This window comes from Pan paniscus, chromosome 1, assembly GCF_029289425.2.
Source record: "Pan paniscus chromosome 1, NHGRI_mPanPan1-v2.0_pri, whole genome shotgun sequence".
NCBI lineage: Eukaryota > Metazoa > Chordata > Mammalia > Primates > Hominidae > Pan > Pan paniscus.
Window position 1 is genome coordinate 196,114,645 of NC_073249.2, and position 18,999 is coordinate 196,133,643.

Sequence of the window (18,999 nt, forward strand, 5' to 3'; positions counted from 1 at the left end):
AGGAGAGGGAGAGAAAGAGAAAGACTGACAATGGCCTGGAAGGTGGAAGGAAGCTAACAGTGAAGAGCTTTAAATGCCAGCCAAGTCTGAATTTCCATCTAGAGGTGATCCAGTGCTAACAAAGGCTTTCCCCCCGGCAATGGTGACAGAGACTGTCACTGCTAACTAAATGCCATATCCTGGCCCTGGGCATCCAGGTAGAGTCAGGTAATGTGTACTCCTTCTCTGAGGCAGTTAAGAGAGATGCTTGCTGTCTCTCTCTTGTCCACATGGCCAGAGACAAGGACTTGGAAATGGTGGAGGCAGCTTTGGAGAGGGCCTATGTGGGGGGCACCCACCTGGCACTAGACGGTGCTAGGAGAGAGAAGCAAACCCTGTATTAAGCCATTGTGATTTGGGGGGCATGTTTGTTATTGCAACATAGCCTATCCTAGCCTGACTGATAAAAGAAGGCGTTGTAAAAACAATAAGCATTGGCCTGTCACGGTAGCTCACGCCTGTAATCTCAGCGATTTGGGAGGCCAATGTGGGCAGATCACTTGAGCTCAAGAGTTCGAGACTAGCCTGGGCAACATGGTGAAACCCTGTCTCTACAAAAAAAAAATTTGCTGGGCATGGTGGTGAACACCTATGGCCCCAGCTACTCAGGAGGCTCAGGTGGGAAGATCACCTGAAACCGGGAGGTTGAGGCTGCAGCGAGCCGTGATTGTGCCACCGCACTCCAGCCTGGGTAACAGAGTGAGACCCCATCCTAAAAAAAAAAAAAAAAGAAAAAAACTAAAAAAAAAAGCCCAATACGCTTGATGTAGCATTCACTGCATTTCTTCCTTACAACCTTCCTGTGGCATTAGCATTAGGATTCCAACGCTACCGACATGAAACAGGCAGGAAAAGGAGGGATTTACCGGAAGTTACCATGGCTGGCCTGTGACAGAGGGGGACTCAAGCCCAGCTCTCTTTGATTCTAAAGCTGTTTCACTTCACAGGATTCCTCAAAGTCTGTCGTGCATGCCACTGGCAGAAAACAAGAAAATTTTCAGTGATATGTGGATGAAAAGGCTAAATTTAATTAGTTTTGAATTTATTTGAATTTTATATTGAATGAGTGTTTATTGGAATAAATAAATAAACCGTACATCAAACCAGTGATTTCATGGCTATTATTTCTTATAAGGCAGAGAAATTTTTAAGAAGTGAGTTGGTTTAGAGTGAATTAAACAAAAAGATTAAATAAATACTGGTAAAGGCGTATATGGATACTGCCAAACAGCTGATGGTGGGCAAAGAGTGAAGGGAGCAGGCTGCCCCGGCTGATGTTGCATTTGTGTTAGCTAGGTCATTGCGAGATAACCAGGTTTGCTCTTTAGGGAAAGAGCTGATCCTGGGAGCACTGGGGAGGGAGTCCTGTGTGCTTCCCACTGAACCACACTGCCCAGGGGCCTCTCCGTGGATCACAAATGCTCTCTCTTGCATGAAATACTAACGGCTTTAAGTTTCTGGAAGCCTAAGGGATGTGAAAACAGGAGGAGGGAACAGCAGAGCCCTTCACAGCTGCCTGTTTGACTTGTGAGCAACCTTGCAGAAGGCCCCTTCGTGCATTTTTTTTCCTTCTGGCTCATACCGGACACACTGTTCTCAATTTTGAGTCCTGGGGAAAAGTGTTTCACATTTAAAAAACACAAATATTGATTTTCTTTCCTTAATGTATATGCTGAACTTTTAGATCTCCTCTCCACCACCGCCCCCAGGCCTTGCCCCTGCTATAGAATGCCAAAGCTGCCTTTTTTTTTTTTTTCTGGTGGTGGTCGGGGTGGGGACCCATCTCTGTTCCTGAAAACTTACCTGTAGTGTATTTCTGCAGCTCTGCTAATGAGCGGAGAAGTGACACAGAGAAGGCGCCTGTGTTCTTCCGAGGAGCCCATAGAACTGCCATTCAGAGGTGGAGCTGAAAGGGCTGTTTCATGGGCCAGCTGCTGCCCAGCTAACGGAGCCTTGTGCCCTGAGCCCCGGACACAGCCCTGGCTGTCAGGGGGGTTGGGGTGGGGGGAGCAGTTGGTGAGGAGACCCCAGCTCACATTCTCCTCGTTCACCTCCAGCATGGCACGAGGACAGCATTGCGTTTCTCACCACTGGTCACCGTGGATGGCCCTTGTGTGACCCTGGGTGGTTTGTAGGGAAATGGAACAGGTTCGTAGTTAGTTTTCATTCATTCCTTCATTTGCTCACCAGAGATCCTGTGCCAGGCACCATGCTGGGTCCCAGGGATTCAGTGGTGACTGAGACGGGCAAGCCCCCTGCTCGGAGGGAGCTCACGTCCTTGGGGAGACAGGTAACACCTTTATTACACCATTTTGGGAAGGGAGAGTCACCACCATCATCACACCCTGCAGCATCTCTGGAGGAGAATTCGACTTCAAAGTTGTAGCAGAAAAAGGAATCAGCAGCTTCAAGTGGTTTTTGGAATTGGGGAGGGCTGTGAATTAGGCACACATGAAATGTAAGGGGAAAAAGTCAGAAGGCAATGCTCTTAACCTCCTCCTTCTCTAACACTGGTGCAAAGGGGAGTGAGGCCTGAGCTTTAGGCTTGGCTCTGCCCCTAAACTGGCTGGTGGCTTCGGGTAAGTCAGTGAACCTCTCTGGGCCTCAGTTTCTCCATCTGACAAATGGGCCAACAGACTCAGATCTGCTGACTTCACAGGTTTGTTGGGTGAGCAAATGAGATAGAGTGGTAGAGTGAGTAACTTTGCCATGTCAAGGGTGGAAGGGATTGTTATAATTATTGCTAAAGAGTGTGGTAGCAGTGAGTTGGGTCTGCTGCACCCAGCAGTCGCTTTTTGTCTGTACATTTCCTTTTATTGAGGTATAATTTACACAGAGTGAAGTGCATAGGTCCCAAGTCTTAGGATTCTGCCTCCTGGAGCAATGACAATCCTTTAACTCCATCTCCACTTCTGTCCCCCTCTTGCCCCTCACATGGGGCAGGCAGATCAAGAACGACCATTCCCACTGCACCATGGCAAGCTGAGGCTCAGAGAGGTTAAGTCACCAGCTCCAGGTCACACAGCCAGTTAGGAGCAGAAGTGGCTTTGAACCTGGATCTCTCAGGTAGCCAAGCCCATGCTCTTTCTGCTCTATCTCATGAACTACTTGACCCAAATGCAAAGAAGGGGATCGTTCCTGCTGATGTTACTTTGTTTAGAAGGCTTTATCTTTGCCTTCTCTGTGCTGGGCCTGATGCAGAGTTGAATCCACAGGCTCACAGGTGAGGTGGGCCAAGCAGGGACCCACAGGAGGAAGAGATGGGCAGGGAGAAGCCACCTACATCAAGCTACACTGAGACAGCAGCATGGCTGAGAGCTGGGCCTGGGGCTCTATCCTGGCAATAACACTTCTTAGCTGTGTAACTTCAGACAAGTTATTTTACCTCTCTGTTCTTTAACAGTAGCTGCTTTACAAAGTTGTCAAGAGGATTAACTGAGAAACCTCATCTAACTCCTTTGCTCCTTGAATCAACCCTAGGAGGCGCTATTACCATCCCTAGTTTCCAGACGAGCAATCTGAGACATGAGAGGTGAAGTCACTTGCCCATGGTCACACAGGTGGTTTGCTGGTATAGCAAACCCAGGTAACCTGGCTCCCAAGTCTGTGCTCTTAACCATGGTCTCCACTGCCCTGCCCATACTAACAGTGAAGGTACATGTTAGCCCTAATTATGACCTTGAAAGATTCTACAAGGCAGAGAGTTAGTGAGAGGAAAGGATTCTGGGCAGATGGCCCTGCATGTGTGATGGCCTGGAGGCCTTCGAGGAGAATCCAGGGGTAGCTGGAGAGCAGGGTGTGTGCGGAGAGCAGGGCACAGTGAGGCTGGGGAAGGGGAAGTGAATTTAATGAGAAACTTGGGGTTGTGAGTGGGGGAAGGATTTGGGTGTGGGATGAAGGTGCAGGACAGGGCTGGGCTGGGCCGGGCCATTGGACTCAGGTATGCCTAGGCTTGGGGTGGAGCTTCAAGGCAGCGCGGGCTCCAGCCCCTGGAGGAGCCACCCCCCACCCACCTGAGATTTCCCAAATTCCAGCTGCCGTTCTAGTTGCTTCTGCAAGCAAAGGAGCCCTTGTGGTCAGAGGGGCCTCTGAAGCCTGGGCCAGGCGCTCCCGCCCTCTCAGGGCACACACACCTCCATTCAGCCCAAGCCCCGCCCTTGGGGGGGCTGGGGGCCAGGGCGGGCTGCCCCCACGTCAGTCGTCAGTTGGGGGCCACCTGACCCAAAGGCTGGGCGGGCAGTGGGGTTGATAAGACCTGGACCCCACTGGTCCCACAACCGTGCCGACTGCTGCCCGTGCTGCCAGAACTATGAGGGTCCTCTCTGGCACTAGCCTCATGCTCTGCAGCCTGCTGCTGCTGCTCCAGGCCCCGTGCAGCCCTGGCCTCGCCCCCCAGTCCAGAGGTGAGGGGGCCTGCGTGAGAAGGGGGCTACTGAGCTAGTGGGCCCTGACCCTCAGCACTGGGGGCTGGGTACCGATATGGCAGGGAGCACATGGGATCCAGGATGGGGAAGGGAGCAGGGCGGCAGTGGTGGGCAGTGGGCTGGTGCAGGAGCAGACAGGGACCATGGTGCTTATAAGGGTCAGGGCAGGGGTGCTCCTCAGCCCTCAGGGACCATGCATGAGGCAGGGACCTTGGTCTTCCAGGTCTCTGGGGAGCAGAAGCTACTCAGAGAGCTGGCTGACGTCTGGAGCGGCACCAAGCCCAGGGCTGAGCCCATGGCTCTTTGATGACAGCAGACCTGGGATGCCAAGAGCTCATGCCCCCTTTGCGGGTCCTTCCAGCCTTGGGCTCCCTGGGGGCAATAACACCCCCCAGAGTTTCAGGTTTGGGCACTGAGTCCTGGAATGCCCATTCTTCCTGTACAGATGGGGAAACTGAGGTCAGTGAGGGCCTAAGACCACACAGTGAGATAGCCCCAGAGCCTCTAGGTTATTGATCTACTGCTGTACGGTGTGGCCAATTCCCTTTCCCTCTTTGGGTCTCAGTTTACCCATTTGTAGCCTTAGCTAGTAGACGGCAGGGAGCCAGCTGCATGGTGATTTCTAAGGTCTCCTGAGGAACTCTGATGTCCAGAGCCCCAGTCTAGGGCACTGTGAGTTACTGTGACTTGGGGGTTGGGACGGCCCTGCACGTTTCCCCTTTCCTCTTTGGGATTGGCTCTGCTCAGCTCAGACTCCGCATGGGATGGGGAGGGAAGGGCCTTTGTAGTGAGACCTTCCTGACTGCAGGCCCAGGCCAGCGACAGTAGCCTTATTCTCTCCACTGGACATGTGAGATCACAGAGGCTCAGAAAGGTGCAATGATCTGCCCAGGGCCCCACAGAGTGGCTGAGCCAGGATTTGAACCCAGGCCTGAACTCACTCTGACCCTGCATACTTCCCAGCACAGGGTGCTGCCTTCTTGGGTCTCTGGAGGACATTGCTCCTCGGGGGTGTGTCTTGGTGTGCACCTGATCAGGCTGCCGAGGTGGCCACCAGGAATTCCTGCTCCTTTTCCCTGTCTTCAGCAACCCGCCAGCAGGCACTGCCAGGCTGAGGGAAACTGGTTCCACTTTGGTGATTTGCTTTGATGCTCAGATGAAAGAGGCCATGTTGACGGGCACTGCTTTGGCTCTCAAGCCTGTGCCCATGCCTGGAGGGCCCATCCTTGGTACCCTCCTGCCCAGCTAGAAGAAATAACTGCCCTTGTTTCTGGCAGCAAGTCTGGGCTGAAACCTAAATGTGTTTTCAAGGCCGCAGGGTCCTTTGCCACCCCTGGAATACTCATTGCTTGCCTGGCCCCCTGCTGGCTCCTCAAAACATCCTGTAAGGAGGGATTGCTAGCTCACTGCTCAGATGAGGAAACTGAGGCTCAGAGAAGTGAAGCAAATGGCCCAAGGCCAGGCTTGGCCCTCTGTGTTCCCCATGGGCTGAGCAGGGGGCCTTTGGCAAGTTGCTTGCTGGTGTCTGCATGTTGACAAAAGGGCTCAGCTGCCCAGCTGAAGTTTGCAGCCTACTGGGCCCGAGGCCTCGCACCTGGATCTAAGAAGCCGCGTTCTGTGTCCTCAGGCCCAGTCCCTGACCTGTGTCTCTGCTCTCTGCCTTACCCCTCCTGCCCCACTCCCAGGCAATCTCTGCCGGACGCGGCCCACGGACCTGGTGTTTGTTGTCGACAGCTCTCGCAGCGTTCGGCCTGTTGAATTTGAGAAAGTGAAGGTATTCCTGTCCCAGGTCATCGAGTCGCTGGACGTGGGGCCCAATGCCACCCGGGTGGGCATGGTCAACTATGCCAGCACTGTGAAGCAGGAGTTCTCGCTGCGGGCTCACGTCTCCAAGGCCGCACTGCTGCAGGCTGTGCGCCGTATCCAGCCGCTGTCCACAGGCACCATGACTGGCCTGGCCATCCAGTTCGCTATCACTAAAGCCTTCGGCGATGCAGAGGGTGGTCATTCCAGGTCCCCTGACATCAGCAAGGTACGTGCACGCCACCCTGCTAGGATGCTGCTGTTTGGAGGCTCCCGCTCAGAGTTATGAGCTTTGCCTGCAGACACTTTGATTCCCATGATGCCCCGTGAGGTGGCCATTTCATAGCTGGGGAAACAGGGTCAGAGAGGGGCGGTCATTAGACAGAGGTCACCAGTTGCAAGTGACAGAGCTGGGATTTGAAGCCACCTTTACCCAACCTTTCCATCCTAGGAGCTCACAATCATTTCAGTTTAGTTGACCTTGGTTCCTGACCAGTCTGAGCCCCTTGAAGACATTGCAGACAGGCCAGATGCTTATGGGAGGAGTGAAGGTGTGGCCTCCGCCACCAGCCTGTCTGGGTTCATGCCCTGCTCCACCATACTAGCTGTGCCACCCTGAGCAAGTGACGTCATGTCACTGGTCCTCGGTTTCCTCACCTGTAAAATGGGAGTAATGATAACACCTTCTCCAAGTGCTGCTATGAGGACTGAGTTCATAAACATAAGGCTTCCCATCATGGCATTCGATAATTTTTAATTTCATAATTCTCTGAGGGCAGGGGCTCAGAAATGGAAGGGCTGTGCTGCCACCTGTGCTGTCAGTGAGGGCTCCAGGCAGAGGGCTGAGTGTTTCCCAGGACTTGTATCCTCACTGTCATGTTCAGGGCTCAGCACAGAACCTGAGGCTAAGCCAGGTGTCCTCTGTTCCTGTGGCACCCCCACAGGCTCCAGCACTTCCCCACTGCAGCCCTTGTTAGCCCGAGTTGCCACTTCCCTGCTCAGGGCCCCAGCTCAGGGGAGGTTCTTTCTTATCCCTCCTCCATACCCCACTCTCTAGCACACAGTGGATAAATGAACATGATTCTGCTCGGAGGTGGTATCCCCATTTTATAGATGGTGAAACTGAGGCATAAGAAGCTTAAGCAACTTGCTCAGCCAATAAGTGGGAAAAGCGTTCACAGAGACAACAGCATATAATCCCAGCCATTACCACCCCTTAAAGAAATGACGTATCAGGCAGCCTGTCGGTCTTGGGGCCAACTACAAGTTTCAGCACGGGGTGCTGTAGATGAAGCTGATGGTTGAGGTGGTGGAGAGGGTGAAGGAGATGGGGGTGGTGGCGTGGGGTGGGCAAGTGAGGAGAGAGCTCCTCCAGCAGGTGACACAGAGGCGCTGGGGGAGCTGGCACCAGACTCCAGGTGTTCAGCCTGGAGTTCACCTGTGGGAGGACCCAACAAGGTGGACAATCTGAAAGCTGGGTTGCAGGGAGGGGAGTAGGGACTCGAGGAGGCAGTGGGCCTCGGGATGGCAGCGAATAGTCACAGCTAGATTTTCAGAACCAGGAGCCCAGGCCCCTGGAGAGGAAGAGATTGTGCAAAGTCACTCCCCAGGTAGCCCAGGGTAATGATGGTAAAAATAATAGTTGCCCTTTCTGGCTTCTAACCAGGAGTCATCTCACTCAACCTCACCACAACCCTTTTTACAGTTGAAGAAACTGAGGCTCAGGAAGGTGACCTGTAGCTTGTGGAGCTGCATTTCTAAACACGGCCTGTCTCAACTGCCTGTCATCAGGACAGGGGGTCAGGGCCTGGGGCTAAGGATGGGACCCAGGAATCAGAAACAGACCCAAGTCAGAAGCAGAGAAGCAGCAAAGCGGGACTGGATGCCTAACCCAGACTGGGCAGAGCTGGGAGCGCCCTAGCCTCAGGGCGGGTGCAGACAGGGGGTCACGAAGCCGGATCTCAGCGACAGAGTCCGCCACCTCTTTCTTTCCGGGGTACAGACCAGAGGAGCCTAGTGGGAGGGGAGCAGGCAGATTCTTTCCCTCTCTGGCAGGGGCATGTATCATACCGGGGAGTGGAGGAGGATAAGGGTGGCATCTTTCTTGGGTCGGTCCCTTGGGCATCCACATGGGAGTGGCCCTCCGTCCGTTCCCTGGTCCAGGGTCCCGGGTCTTAGAGGGACAAGGACAGCAGGACGGGAGACGGCAGCCCCATCCCTTAGCTTCGGCTGCCATCTGGTGGCCAAAGCGCAGAACTGCACCATGTGGAACCACCGGATCCCCACCCCAGCCCCGGCCCGGCCTCCCGGGGGCACGAGGGGCGTGGCACGACTCCCACAGCCATCAGCCTGAGGACCCTGCCCTCAGCCGCCTCAGTCTGAGGGGAAGGCATGGCCCTGACCTTAGAGGCCCCAATTTGGCGATGGGGCATCACATCCCTCCGGGCATCTCAGAGCTGCCTGCCCGAGGGAGGCGACGCAGATGGAAAGCCCCCCAGCCACGTCTCTCAGAGGAAACGGGTCTCCTCTTTGGCCAGCCAGGTCCTCTTCCCCCGGGTGCCGCCTGGCTGTGCGACCCGGCAGTCCTCCCGCCTCTCCGGGCCTCAGCCTCCTCTCCTGGACAGTCCCGTGGGCTTCCGGGAGCCCGGTGTCACACCGCCCCGCGTGTCGCAGGTGGTCATCGTGGTGACAGACGGGAGGCCCCAGGACAGCGTGCAGGACGTGTCTGCGCGGGCCCGGGCCAGCGGCGTCGAGCTGTTCGCCATCGGAGTGGGCCGCGTGGACAAGGCCACGCTGCGGCAGATCGCCAGCGAGCCGCAGGACGAACACGTCGATTACGTGGAGAGCTACAGCGTCATCGAGAAGCTGTCCAGGAAGTTCCAGGAGGCCTTCTGCGGTGCGCGGGCAGGCGGGGGCGGAGCCAGGGCAGGGGCGGGGAAGGGGAGAGCGGCGGGGCGGGGCCAGGGCTGGAGGCGGGACCGAGGCTGAGGCGCAGACGGAGCCAGCGCGGGGGCGGGGCGGGGGCGGGGCAGGGGCGGGGCCGGGGCAGGGGCGGGGCCGGGGGGCAGAGGCGGAGACGGGAGAGAGATAGAATGTCAGTGCCGGGGCGGGGCCGGGGAGGAGCCGGGGGCGAAGGCGGAGACGGAGAGAGTCAGCGCCGGGGCGGGGAAAGGGTGGGGCGGAGACGGAGAGAGCGGCGGGACAGGGCCAGAGCAGGCAGAGGGCGGGGCCAGGGCAGGGGCGAAGACGGAGACAGTCAGTGCCAGGGCGGGGCCGGGGCGGAGGCGGAGAGAGTCGGCCCCAGGGGCAGGGCCAGGGCTGAGCGGGACGAGGCCGTGGCAGGCGCAGAGACTGAGAGTCCGCGCTGAGGCGGGCCAAAGCTAGGGGCGGAGCCAGGGCTAAAGTGAAGACAGAAAAAGTCAGCGTCGGGGGGCGGGGCCACATCAGAGGGCGGGGCCTGGCTGGGGCGGTAGCCTATAAAACGGCGGGGACTGAGTTACACGGGAACATCAGGGCGGGGCCAGGGCTAGGGACACGGCTTAGGTGGATTGGGGGTGGAACCTGGATTAGACTGAGGTGGTGCCAGCACCAGGGGTGGGGCCGTAGCTGGGGCGGAGCCTGATAACGGAGGAGGGTCTCCAGCCCCAGGTTAAGGGAGTTGGGGAGAGGCGATGTTAAGAGTCCTTTTATGGCCGGGCGCGGTGGCTCACTCCTGTAATCCCAGCACTTTGAGAGGCCGAGGCGGGCGGATCACGAGGTCAGGAGATCGAGACCATCCTGGCCAACATGGTGAAACCCCGTCTCTACTAAAAATACAAAAAATTAGCCGCGCGTTGTTGCGGGCGCCTGTAGTCCCAGCTACTCGGGAGGCTGCGCCAGGAAAACGACGTGAACCCGGGAAGCGGAGCTTGCAGTGAGCCGAGATCGTGCCACTGCACTCCAGCCTGGGCGACAGAGCGAGACGACTCCGTCTCAAACACACACACACACACACACACACACACACAAAACAACAGAGCCCTTTTATGTGGCAGAATCCTGGCAGGGACCAAGGAGGGCCCGGAGCTCAGGAAGGAGAGCTCCCAGAAAACCTACACGTTTCTGTGTCGTGAGTTTTGGGTGCCAGAGTTTTCTGTGATGCGGGAGAGTCTGAGAGGCCTGGGCACTGGCAGGAGAAGGTTCAGAGCCCTTCTCGGAGGGGAGGTGTGTGTGTGGGTCTTTGGGATGTGACCCGCAGGGGCAGGGTGTCCAGTAGGACAGGATCGGGGTTAGGGCAGGGACTTTACCCATTTGTAAAATGGGTCTAAGAAGAGCATGCACGTTATTGCGAGGATCCAGTGAGATAATGCAAAATGTAACCCTCATTATATGGTATTTGACAGATAGGTGCTGTGTTCATTGTATGCTGTTCTAGACCCTTGGATGTCTTGATACAGCAGTGAACTAAACAGACTAAAGGCCCTAACCCTTGGCCTTTACCTTTTTAGTGAGACTTTTCATTCTTATCATCAGCATTATAACCTTCTTCAGGGATCTAGGCACTGGTGCAATGATTCCAGATGTGGGCTGAGAGTCGGGGGCCTGGGCCCCAGTATGTTGGAGACCTTAGTTTCCCTGAGTCTGGATGGGGCCTGGTATCCACAGTCAGGGAGGGACTACCTGTCTGTAGTGCCCAAGGCGCTATGATTGTGAGATCTGAGCTACTTATTGTCCCCGCAGTGGTGTCAGACCTGTGCGCCACAGGGGACCATGACTGTGAGCAGGTGTGCATCAGCTCCCCGGGTTCCTACACCTGCGCCTGCCACGAGGGCTTCACTCTGAACAGCGACGGCAAGACCTGCAATGGTCAGTGGGGTGGACACAGGCTCGCCCTGGAGAGGGTGTGGAGGGGAGGTGACGGGGCCTCCCCAGGAAACCCATTCAAGCCTCCCTGCACCATACCTCTGAACCAATCTTCAAAGCAGACAGATGCCTTTTAGAGTTTGGTATCTGCAGAAGTTCTCGCCTGACTTCTGTCCCTGTTTTCAACACAATGGGTGGTGGGTTTAGTGTGGTAGAAGGACTCACATAGTCTCAAAATCAAATCCTGGTGCTACCACTTCTGAGCTGTGTGATCTCACAGCTGTTGGAGTTTCAGTTTCCAATACTGTACAGTGGGACCAGTCACCTTGGCTTTATAGAGGCAGTTCTGAGGGCGCAATGGAATGATCCTCAGCACAGAGCTTGGTGTGTGGTGGGTGTCCAGCCAGGGAGCAGGATGGATGACTATGTCCTTCAGCTTCAGCCCGTTGCCTTCCTGTCCTCTACAGTCTGCAGTGGTGGTGGTGGCAGCTCGGCTACTGACCTGGTCTTCCTCATTGACGGATCCAAGAGTGTGAGGCCAGAGAACTTTGAGCTGGTGAAGAAGTTCATCAATCAGATCGTGGATACGCTGGACGTGTCAGACAAGCTGGCCCAGGTGGGGCTGGTGCAGTACTCAAGCTCTGTGCGCCAGGAGTTCCCCCTGGGTCGCTTCCACACCAAGAAGGACATCAAGGCGGCTGTGCGGAATATGTCCTACATGGAGAAGGGCACAATGACCGGGGCTGCTCTCAAGTACCTCATTGACAATTCCTTCACTGTGTCCAGTGGGGCTAGGCCCGGGGCCCAGAAGGTGGGCATTGTCTTCACTGATGGCCGGAGCCAGGACTACATTAATGATGCTGCCAAGAAGGCCAAAGACCTCGGTAGGTGTTGCCTGCCTGGACCCTGGACACCACTGATGGCCAGGGGTACACACGGGTATAGCCCAACTGTAGTTTATCTTGGTGTCTTCTGATTAGTGCCCTAAACCCAGGTGAGTTTGAATGAGGAGGATTGGTTAGTCCAATTCTCTCTTATATCAATGACAAAATTGAGGCCCCAGAAAAGTAAGTGGCTTGTTTTGATGGTCCTTTTGTAAGTGAGGCTTGGAACTTTTCCAGCTGGATATTCCCAAGAACACATCATCTGTTGGAAGGCAACTCTACTTTGGAACAAGCCCGAGTCTGTTTTGTAACCTATTAAATGAGGAAAAAATAACCACCAGATGGATGATTATTAGGGTTAAATGAAGCTTGCTGTACAAAGCTGCCAGTACAGGAAGTCACTATAGGGTCTGACACAGAGCAGAACCTCAGTAAATATTGATTTCCTCATTGTCCTTGTTCCAGGCATTGTGCTTGCAATTCCAGCAGCTGCCAGCAGGAGGTGTCTGGTGTTGGCTGCCTAAGCCTTCCCCAGGAGGCTCAGCCATATTGTTGCCCATCCCCATGTCCAGCCTTACTTCTCCTGTTCCTCCTGGCAGGCTTTAAGATGTTTGCTGTGGGTGTGGGCAATGCCGTGGAGGATGAGCTGAGGGAAATAGCCTCAGAGCCTGTGGCAGAGCACTACTTCTACACGGCTGACTTCAAGACCATCAATCAGATAGGCAAGAAGTTGCAGAAGAAGATCTGTGTGGGTGAGTGAGGCCAGGGCTGGCATTGATGGGATTTGCAGGTGGGGCACTGTGGAGGTGGAGCCATCCTGGAACTGGGTGTGGGTGGGGAAAAGCAGGGGCCGAGGTGGCACCAAGAGTTGGCAGAACCAGAAGGTGGGCTGGCGCGTACAGCTCTTACTACCAGCAAACATGTTGAATGCTTGTTACGTGGCTGGCACTGTTCTCAGTGCTCTCCGGATATTACATCATCTGATCCTATTTGGTAAGAATGTCATTAACCCCATTTTATAGATGGGATAAACAAGGCCAAAGGGGTGGAACAACTGTTAATAGCTGGGAGAGCCAAGATTTGAACCCTACTGCCTCTCTGGTCCTCCCTGGTGACCTCACCAGCTGGTTCTTAGTGGTAAGGAGTGTGGGCTTCAGAGCCAGGCATGCCTGGGCCTGTGTCTTTGCTCTGGCGCTGTTGGCCATGGGCAAGTTTTTTCACTTCTTGGATTCTTCACCTGTAAGACGGGATTAATGACTTCAAACCCAAAGGGCTGGGGTGAACTCACTGAGGTGACATAGGGGCCCCTAATAGTGTTCTTCATGCAGCAGGTACAGGGATGCTCTCCTAGTTCATTCTCAGGGCTCCAAGGGACCAGGAAGATGTTCAGGGGTCACCCCTCTATCACTCCTAAGGGTGCTGTCTCAAGGACTATCTATATCTTTCTGCCTCCTCAGGTCCCCTAAGCCCCTCACCTCCCCAGGAATCCTGAGTCCTGGCCCTGGGCAGTGACTGTCCTCCCTCCTCCTGGGCAGCCACTCAACAGTTCCTTTCTCTTTCCCTCCTCCTTGTCCCCTGCAGAGGAAGACCTGTGTGCCTGCGAGTCCCTGGTGAGATTCCAAGCCAAAGTGGAGGGGCTGCTGCAGGCCCTGACCAGGAAACATATCCCTTCCCAGAGGGGGCTGGGGCCGGGGAGGGGTGCAGGGCAGTGTTGGGGGAGGCGGGGGCATGGCCCAAATGTGGTCAGTTGGGCAGGCTTCTCTTGGCCTGCTTACTGCTGATGGGCTGCATTCTGGCAGAATAAGCTGAAGCCAGCTTGGGTGCACACCCTGTCAAAAGCAGAGACTCCTAGAAGGTAAACAGAGAAATTGAGGCAGAAGCCAGGATCTAGGGACTGGACACACACCAGAGTCCTGGACATGCTCTGAAGAACATGGAGCCCGTGGATGCCCCATTTCTCAGGCTCATGGTGACGTGCCTGACCCCAGTACCCACTCAGAGGTGGGGCTGGGCCCCAGACAGTACCCCTGGCTCAGCCAGGACTAGGTGGGGGACCCAGCAGGGCTAAATCTGCAACTGAGCAGGGCTGGGCACTCGTGGCTCACAGTAACTGGCTGTGTTTTTTGGAAAGCACCATTCTGAGGACAGGGGATGGATAAGTTCTGACAGAGGGGAGAATGCACGCTGTAGTGGGGTGTTGCAGGGGCCTGAGTGCAGGGCCACAGCCATCCCTGCCCTGCTCTGGCCAACCTGCACCTCTCCTTAACTCTGAGTCCACTGGAAGCTGTGAGTAAGCGGCTGGCCATCCTGGAGAACACAGTCGTCTAAGGCTGCCTGTCACCACTGTGGCCTCTCCAAGCGCCCTGCACGTGTCCGCCGTAGCTTTGCCATTTTAGTGAGGGAAGCCAGCCTGGGGGTGGGAGGGGGTGTGTCTGGGTGTGCCTATCGGGAGCGTGTAATGGCGTTTGGGAGCTCATGTGTGTATGTGTGCGTGCGTGTATGCGTGCATGTGTGTGTGTGTGTGCACGTGCGCCTGAGGGTGGGCATGAGTCTTGCCAGAATGTGAGTGTGAGAGTGATAATGCAGGGGTGAGTGTGACAGGGACTGCGTTTGCATTTTTATAATCAAAAGCTTAATATATTACCATCTTTTTTAGTTAACCCTTTCTTGACCCTGAGTGCTGTGAATTTCTTTACTGATTTCTCTATTCTCCGGTGAGAAACAATTAAATGTGATTTAACGTAAGCACTGAATGGGGCTAGAGGCAGTGTGGTTATTTGGGAACCAGGGAAAAGAATGGATGAAGATGTGGTGGGAGGGGATGGTTGGAAGGATGGTAACAGTGGTGGTGACAGTGATGACAGTGACCACACCAAAACCAGCTGGTGTTTGTCCTGCCTTTTCAGTTACATATTCATTTACTTGACCTCATTTCACTTCCAGTAACCTTACCCAGAAAAGACTCAAATTATCCCCATTACAAATGGGAAAGCTGAGAGTCTAAATGATGAAATGACTTGCTCAGCAGTGGGTCGCTGAGAGACAGGACTTGAATCTAGGACTGAAGAACATCAAAAGAAAAAGGCTTCAGAGAAAAAGGGCAATGACACCAGATAGGACTCATTTGTTCATTCATTCATTCGTTCACTCATTCGTTCAGGTATCATGTACTTACAGGGCAATGGCGGTGGGGGGGATGGTGCTGTATGAGACAGACGTAGTTCCTGCCCTAAGAGACATACAGTTGAGCAGGGTGCTCATGTCACCCCCACCAGCCAGAGGGACCAGCCAGAGGAAAAGAGAGTGGGTTTAGGTCGTACCAGGGGTTTGTGCCTCCTCTTGATACCTGGGAGCCCACGGGGTGAGTGTGTGCGTGAGATGATGGGAAGGGCTCCAGCCTGGGCCTGGGCTGCCCTAGGTGCCTCTCCCCTCCCGCCCCCAACATGCCCTATTGGAGTTCTGTTTGTTTCCTGTGCACAGGCAGCATCACCCCCAACCCAAAGTCCCCAACACAGATGTCAGCAGCCCCACCTCAGAGACTGCACAAGAGAAAGACTCCTGGCCCCATGTTCCCTTCCTCCAGCCCTATGTGGGGTCTGCAGGTCACACCCTGAGATCTCGGCCACCTCCCCCAGGCCCCTATTGGACCAGTGCTGCTCCGGAATCTCCATCTCTGTCCTCTCAGAGGGGGAGCCTTGGTGATTTTCTGAACCTATTCTTGTTTAATGGAGCATTTTTAGTGTTACTACTAGATTCACACTTGAGAGCATGTCTAAAAGGCTTTTACAAGAAGCTCAGACCACACCGAAAGACCTTCCTCGGAGGCAGTTCAAAGAGGCAGAATAACAACACGAACGGTACCCAAGAGCCACATCAGTACAACAGCACAACTACACAAGCGCGACTTAACTGGGGCACAGCCACCCTCGCCCCCATGACCTGACTCCACCTCCTACACAGTTCACCAAGCCCTTTCTCTCTGTCCGTCCCTGGGGCAGGAGTTTTTCTGCTGTCCAAGGAGGCTCCTTGACACAGCCACCTGAGAAGTTATGACTCTGCTCATTCTTCCTTTCTTCTGAGATTATCCACTCCCCTCTCTTCCCCACACAGGTGGGGAGGGGGAGAGGCAGCCATGTTGATATGGACTGAGAAGGCTCAGCAGTGTGTCCCCAAGGAGGAGGAGGGGGTCGTTAGCGGACACCATGGCCTGGTAGCTGGTGGGCAGAAGCAACAGATGTCCGTGATGAGTGGAGTCAGAGATGGGGTGGAAGCCCTGCCTGGGAATAGGACCTTGTTCTTCCCTGCCCGGTGGGTGGAGTAGTGGCAGGACCTTGTCACCAGGCTCTGATGAAGGCACGGACCAGCTTCTTGGGATCTTTCAATCCCAAACTCTTGCCCTTCACTCATTGCAGTTCTCCCCACGGCTACTCCAGGTCCTCTTGAAATCCGTCCTCTCCATGGACTTCCCACATCCCTCTGTGCTCTAGGTTTGATTAACAGAAGGTTGTAAACGAAAACCAGCATCTCCCTAGGGCAGCCATGGTCTACTGACAGATGGCAAGTTACTTTGTAACCTGTAATTTTGTTTTTTTGAATTTTGTATAAATAAACAGGACTAAACTAATTAGGATTGTTCTTTTCTTTCTTTCCTCAGGCCTTGGGCTATAATGGGAGTCTCTTGGCCCCGTAGTGCATTGGTTACCAGGTTTCAATAAGGGGTTTGTCTTTGCAATTACAGTTCATTAATGGATTTACAAGGGAGAGAAGATGGCACAGTCCGCTAAGGGGATTGTTTTGCATTTCTCCTCTTTTAATTACATGGTTTTCTCCTGGACCAGTGCTCTTTGAAAAAAGGGGGCGGGGGTGGAGAGTCCCAATGCCCCATCTGTTCCAGATGTGAATGCAATTAATCCAGGAGAAGACAGGAGCTGCTCAGGGACTTCCTGATACCTGAGGCTGGGCCTGCATCCTCTTCAGAGCCGCCTGTGAGGCTGGGGGTTGGGGGGCCCTGCTACTCAACCCTGGTTGGCATCAAGGTATGTTGACAAGGGGAGGGGACCACTCTGCTCATGGGGGCGTCGCAGCCTTGGAGTATTTGGGGTCAGAATCAAGTTTGGGTCACCTATTGAGTTACCATTTTTGGGTGATCCCTATGTGCCGGGTGATATATACACAATTTCCAATTCACACTTCTCAGTGATCCTTTTAATAAACTTATTTCACAGACAGGGACACCAAGGCTGCCAGATGTAAAGTGTCACATGGACAGGAAGTGGCTGGGCTGAGATTTAAATCCTGAAATCTCTGCCTCCAAAATCAGGGCTCTTTCCAGAACATGGCCTCTCTGAATTTCAGGCTCACTATGGTGAAAGGGGTTCCTATTCCTTTCTTCAAAGGTTGGGACCATCACTGGTTAACTGGCCTTCCTGCCTTTGGGCTCTTGTTCTTTAGCCCATTCTGCACACTGATACCAGAGTGATGATCCTACTGTGCCCATCTGATCAGTTCACACCTCTGATCAAGAACTTTCTTTGGCTCCCTACTGCCTCCTGAATAAAATTCAAACGTAGCCTGACACCTTAGGTGCTGTATGGTCTGGCTGCTGCTTACTTCCGTCTCACTTCGCCTCACTGTGATCTCACAGAGGTTGCATTCTAGAAATGTAGAACTATATGAGGTTGCCATCAATACTTCCATTGTGGAGATGGAGAGACAGGCACAGAGAACTAAAGTCACTTGTGCAAGATAGAACTTCCAGGGCTGGAGGTCCTGAAAGGGTGGCACTTTCTAGGCTGCGAAACAGGGTGAGGACCAGGGTAAGGGGTGTAGATATCTCTCCATTTGGGTCTTGCTCACCCATTGGTGCTCCAGGAGTCCCAGGCATTGCCATGGAAGTCAGATTGAGAAGCCTTGGGTGGTTTTTTAATTCTCCAAATGCTTCCTGAGAACCTGCTGTGTGCACAGCACAAGCCAGGTGCTGACGACAGGGAGACAGTGATCAACTAGATACTGTCCCCGATCTCAAGAGGCTTCTGGTCTATTTAACACAACAGATGGGACTGGAACACCTGAACAGTGATAGTAATAAAACGACAGCCTTCCTTTATTGATGGCAAATATTGCACAGGGTGCACATTGCTGTTCTTGCTCACTGAGGAGTAACAAGTTCGAAGAGGTCAGACAGATTGTCCAAAACTGCGCAGCAAGAAGCTGCTCAAAACAAGATTTGAACCGAGGATTGTTGGGCTTCAGAGGCTGAACCCCGTCTTCTGCAGTGAGCTCCCCTGCTCTGTAATTACGATGGGGGAAGGGCTAGAGGGCAAGGGACAGGGCAAGACACAAACGGGAAGATGCTGGAAAGAGTTGGAGATGTCAAGGCCAAATGCAGCTACCAGTAATAAGGGCCAGTGTTTATTGAGCACCTACTATGTGCCAGGCACCACTCTGGGCACTTTTCATAGACTAGACCTTGACTTGATGACTTCTCACTGTGATCCTATGAAGGATTTACTATTTATCATTCCATTTTACAGATGAGGAAACTGAAGCATGGAGGGTTTCAGTAGCATGTCAGTGTGCCCCATCTAGTGAGCGATGGAGCTGGGACTAAACGGATCTCACAGACTCCTGAGTCAGGTGCTGTCAGCCACAGTGCTAACTGAGCTGACCTAATACAGCCATGCATTGACAAGTGAATATGATGTTAAAAAGGAATAATGGCGTAATTGCATGTGAGAGAGGGGACCAAAAGTAAATCATTCATTGATTTACTCACCCAACAGTGATTTACTGAGCACCTGCTCTGTGTCAGGCACTGGCTCAGGCCCCAGGGCCCCAGCAATGAGCAGACTGTCTGTTTCTGCAATCATGGCCCTACTTTCTCACAGGAGCCTGACTACGAAGGAAGGGGCAAAGGAAGTGTGAGAGCATCGCAGACACAGAAGTGCTGAGGAACATACCGGGAAGCTGTATTTGGCAGGGGGTGGGGGTGGGGGGTGCCCTGGCCT

General features: G+C 54.1%; 1 protein-coding gene and 1 long non-coding RNA gene across 3 annotated transcripts; one reads left to right on the forward strand and one right to left on the reverse strand.

Annotated features, from left to right (window-relative positions):
- Positions 1-1,145: 1,145 nt before the first annotated feature.
- LOC130540662 (uncharacterized) lies at positions 1,146-6,312 on the reverse strand. The gene is made up of 2 exons (XR_008954651.2): positions 6,178-6,312; positions 1,146-2,159 (listed from the first exon to the last, which is right to left on the reverse strand). It is a non-coding gene; the product is annotated as an uncharacterized LOC130540662 (long non-coding RNA).
- On the forward strand, positions 2,691-14,745 carry MATN1 (matrilin 1). Of its 2 annotated transcripts, XM_055095781.2 has the most exons (8): positions 2,691-4,442; positions 6,149-6,495; positions 8,940-9,162; positions 10,986-11,111; positions 11,576-11,992; positions 12,592-12,744; positions 13,574-13,652; positions 14,269-14,745. In XM_055095781.2, exons 1-8 carry the CDS (start codon positions 4,349-4,351, stop codon positions 14,318-14,320), a joined length of 1,491 nt encoding a protein of 496 aa, XP_054951756.1. In that variant the 5' UTR covers positions 2,691-4,348; the 3' UTR covers positions 14,321-14,745. The 2 variants fall into 2 exon arrangements, with proteins under 2 accessions (XP_054951756.1, XP_054951750.1); XM_055095775.2 differs by lacking the exons at positions 2,691-4,442; positions 6,149-6,495; positions 10,986-11,111 and having other exon boundaries at positions 7,008-9,162.
- The last annotated feature ends 4,254 nt before the right edge of the window (positions 14,746-18,999 follow it).